This window comes from Cricetulus griseus, chromosome 3 (assembly GCF_003668045.3).
Source record: "Cricetulus griseus strain 17A/GY chromosome 3, alternate assembly CriGri-PICRH-1.0, whole genome shotgun sequence".
NCBI lineage: Eukaryota > Metazoa > Chordata > Mammalia > Rodentia > Cricetidae > Cricetulus > Cricetulus griseus.
In genome coordinates, this window is record NC_048596.1 from 96,240,656 (window position 1) to 96,245,036 (window position 4,381).

General features: G+C 36.9%; 1 protein-coding gene across 1 annotated transcript; it reads right to left on the reverse strand.

Moving 5' to 3' along the window:
* Positions 1-1,626: 1,626 nt before the first annotated feature.
* LOC100761799 (olfactory receptor 52E1) lies at positions 1,627-2,562 on the reverse strand. Its single transcript, XM_027407991.1, has one exon. The coding sequence runs from the start codon at positions 2,560-2,562 to the stop codon at positions 1,627-1,629; it is 936 nt and encodes a 311-aa protein (XP_027263792.1).
* Between the last annotated feature and the right edge of the window lie 1,819 nt (positions 2,563-4,381).

Consider the following 4,381-nt stretch of genomic DNA (forward strand, 5'->3'; position numbering starts at 1 on the left):
ACTAAAGTAGAGTAGACAGTTAAAGGGACCCTCTGATCCAGCCCATATACTACACAAAGATAAAGCAACAATACTACAAATCTGTAATCTAGTAAAAGTAAGCATTCATAGCAAGAAGTAATGGATATACTGTATGCTGAAATACTTATTAAAGAAACCAAACCTGTATGTAGAAGACTAATAGTCAATGGCTCATCTAGATAGCTACACTTATATATCTATCAAACTTACTAAAACCATGCTAATCATCCTGGAAATCATTCACTAGAATGTCTCTTGTCCAACCAAAATTGCAAATAAAGCAATGAAAGGTCAAGGTTATTTCATAAACTGAATAAAACATAGGTAAGGGATGACATACTTTCATCACTCAATAAAGTCCTAAAAGATTCACAGTATAACTGTTGGTTGATTTTCCAGAAAATATCTAGTCTAAGTGCAATGTGTATTAATACAAATTCTCTCTAACAGTTTGTAATATCGTGTTATCTACCATAATAACACCACATAAGGTTTCTTCAATGAAGTTCATTCTATAGAATAGGCATGTTGTAGAATGGTTTTTAAAAAGTGTATCTGGAAGAAAAATGCATCACAAAATGACAAACCGGACTTTGTGGTTTACAAATTAATGCAGGTTCTGAGAGAAAATTACTACTGGAAAGTTACATTTTATAAGAATATCACAAGGTTGTTTTCTATCACATATTTTACTCACATAATTTCAATCACAATACAAAAATATAGATAACACTGGTTGATATTACACAGAGCTCACTTCAACGAAGCTATCAAACAAAACCAAACATAGACAGTGGGAGATTTGCCATTGCTGGGACTTCCAACATTCTGTACCAGTGACATTCATCACGGTTGAAACATAATAAACCTTACAGAGAAAACCTTTCAAAAGAATACATTATTTCTGAGTTGTTGACAATAAATTTGACTATATTTTTTACAGCAGGTAAATAATGCTTGTTTGAAAACATTGAAAAGAAAAAGAACTGCAGCACATTGATCAGAACCTGTAATGGTTTATAATTTTTTTCAGGATGGAAATTCTCACATAACTGAAACTGTCAACACATCAGATTCACATCACTGGTATTAGCTAAGCAAATTTAAACATACAACAGTCAAGGCCCATTTATAGCAGGTACTCTGACTGCATAATTTTGAGGTCAGTCTTAACAGGGATGACCTTCCATTAGGCTTTAATAATATGATATAAAAGGCTTTTGGTCATTTATTTTTATTTCCTTGTTTGTGAACTTTCACACATCACTTTATTTTTGAGGTGCACATGGCTAGTGTGCTCAGGCCAAATGGAAGAAACACAAAATGATTATTTGATTCAAGATGAAGAATAACAACTGTTTTCCAAATAGGAAAAGTTTTTTTGAAAAAAAAATGTTTTCTAACACATATAACACGGACCTAATTCTAAACACCTAGGTTAGAAAAGGTGTCCTCCTATTGCCTAGGAGGACAATATGTCAATACTGTCATACCATTCCCTATATAGATGTACATAACTTACTAATGTTGCCTTCTAATTTGAACATTGAATATCACTGGCCTATCTTTTCTGCATCTGTTTTTTTTGTGAATATAAGAGTTGTTTCATTTCTTGGAAAATATTTTCAGTACCTGTTCCCTAATCTGTTTTGTTCTTACACCATAGATTACAGGGTTGAGAGCAGGTGGAATGACTACATAGAAATTGGCCAGAAGTATGTGGATGTAGCGTGGTATATTCCGTCCAAACCTATGAGTCATAAATGAAAAGAAGGCAGGAGTATAGAAGGTCAACATGACACACACATGAGATCCACAGGTGCTGAGTGCCTTGAGACGAGCTTCTTGAGATGATAGTCGAAACACAGCACGAAGGATCTGGACATAGGAAATGACAATGGCTATAATGTCAAATACCAGGATAGAGATTGCACACAAGCCATAGATGATGTTGACCTTGATGCTGGCACAGGACAGCCGGGCAATTCCCATGTGTTCACAGTATGTGTGTGGGATGATTTGGTGCCCACAAAATGGTAACCGTAAGATGAGTAAAACAAAGGGTATGGCAAAAACCAATGGTCTTAGGAAGATGATCCAAGCAATGATGAATACTACCTTATTGGTCAGCACCAATGTATAGCGAAGAGGGTTACAGATGGCAACATAGCGATCATAGGCCATGGCTACAAGCACAGCTGACTCCATACCAGTGCACAGGTGGATGAAGAACATCTGGATGAGACATCCCTCAAATAATATTTCTCTCAGGTTTAGCCAAAAGATTCCAAGCATCTTGGGGATAGTGGATGTGGACAGTCCCAGGTCAATAGATGACAGCATGGCCAGGAAGTAGAACATGGGCTGGTGAAGACCCTGTTCTATCTGAATCACATAAAGGATGGTTATATTCCCAAGTACAGCTGTTAGGAACACAGCAAAGAAAGGAAAACCAATCCAACAGTGCATGTGTTCCAATCCAGGGATTCCCAGGAGGAGGAATGCATAAGGGTGAAATAGAGTAGTGTTGTGTGAAACCATAGTTCTTTGATTATTATGCCAAAGTACAGCATAGACCAAAGACATCACCTCCACTGTGGATTACAGATGTGGAATACTAGACAGCATCCTCTATAATACACCAAAACAAGAGACTGTATCAGAGAAACTTTTATCATATTTATCCATGTTGCTTGATCATAGAGTTTTGGAAGTGCAGTGTGTCTAAATATTAATGGAAAATCAATTTTATCTTCTTCCTTTCTCCCTTTTATTGAAAATTATACAGTGTATCCTGATTACTGTTTGCCCTCTACTTCATATTTTAAATGGGTGGTGGTGGTGATGCTGGATAGATGATTCTGCTGCTGGCCTTCTGTTTCAAGCATCCATTTCAAGCAGCTCTCAATCACCTGTAATCCAGTTTTAATGGATCTAATATCTTTATCTGGAGCCTCTGTATACACTGAACTCTGATAAACACACACACAATTAAAAGAATAGAATCTCTAAAATTGGTGAAGGAAAAACATGGTCTGAATATTTCACTGTACTTTTCACATCCATTCAATTAAATTATGAATTTCAGTTAAGAAAACAGAGTGTCCAAATGAATGTTCCAGGTTCTCTGCTGAGACTGGTCACAAAATTTGAGCTTGAGAATATTTATTCCTGTGGAACAGAAAGGTAGTGATTGACATTACAGAAGTCATCAATTAAATTAATGAAATAAAGTCTTATGAATGAAAACAATGCATTAGAGAAGCATTGCGTTTGATGAAATCTTTCTGGGCAACGGTTTAAGATGGATGAGAACCATTAAAATTGTACAAGACACACTTTGCTGAGCTGAGGAAACATGACTCACTTAATGCAGCAAACCAGGGCATTCTGAGTGTTTTTTGTGTATATTTTGATTGATCAATTTCCTCAAATCACTTCTCATCCTATCTCTAGACTGTTGTTATTTTGGTTCTCCCACCAGAGATACACACGACCTTGAAATGCTATTTATAAGTCTGCTTGCAGGGGAATGTGAAGATTCCCCTTCACCAGTGACCTGGTAACTTTCCTTCTTGTCTCTCAGTATCCTCCTGCTGACACTATCCAGAAATAAACACAGTTCTGCAGGGTGATGGTGGTGCACACCTTTAATCCCAGCTAATCCCACCACTCAGGAGGCAGAGGCAGGTGGATCTCTGTGATTTTGAGACCAGCCTACTTCCAGGACAGCCTCCAAAGCCACAGAGAAATGGTGTCTGGAAAAAAAAGAAAGAAAAGAAAAGAAAAATAGAAAAAGAAAAATCATAGTTCTGTGTACATATACATGCAGAAACACAAACGTTCACACTTTTAAGCTATCACAAAGCTACCAGGGAATGTTGGATCATGTATATACATATATACTAGTTTTCCATGTTAAAAATTTTTGCTTAGCCAAAATTTTGCCATTACATTTCTACCTAAATCGATAATGAAAAGAAGCTTTCTTTTCACACGTGAGAATTCTTAGGAAGGTAAATCTTCCTCTGATACAGGAAGGAGACAGCAGCATGGAATTATAGTAATGGGTGCCAAGCAAGCTGCTGGTGTAGGAGAGGAGAAGAAACCAACTATTTAGTAAACTAGCACTAAGCTGAGTAGTGATGCCTAAATGGCAGCAGGGCTTGGAGAAAGAAATCTAGAAGATCCACATCTCTAGAGTCCTTCTGTGGACTCACATCCAGCTGACTAAAAAGGCTGATTTCAAAGAGTTTTGTCTACTTAAAACCTAGCAAAAGACTCTAAGACTGAACCTGCATTCTGTTGCTCATTGCCATGATTTTGTTTGTTTGTTTAGAAGAGGAGTAGGGGAAAAGAT

Excerpts from the sequence above, each read along its gene's own strand:
- LOC100761799 (XM_027407991.1), bottom strand. The coding sequence starts at position 2,562 with ATGGTTTCACACAACACTACTCTATTTCACCCTTATGCATTCCTCCTC.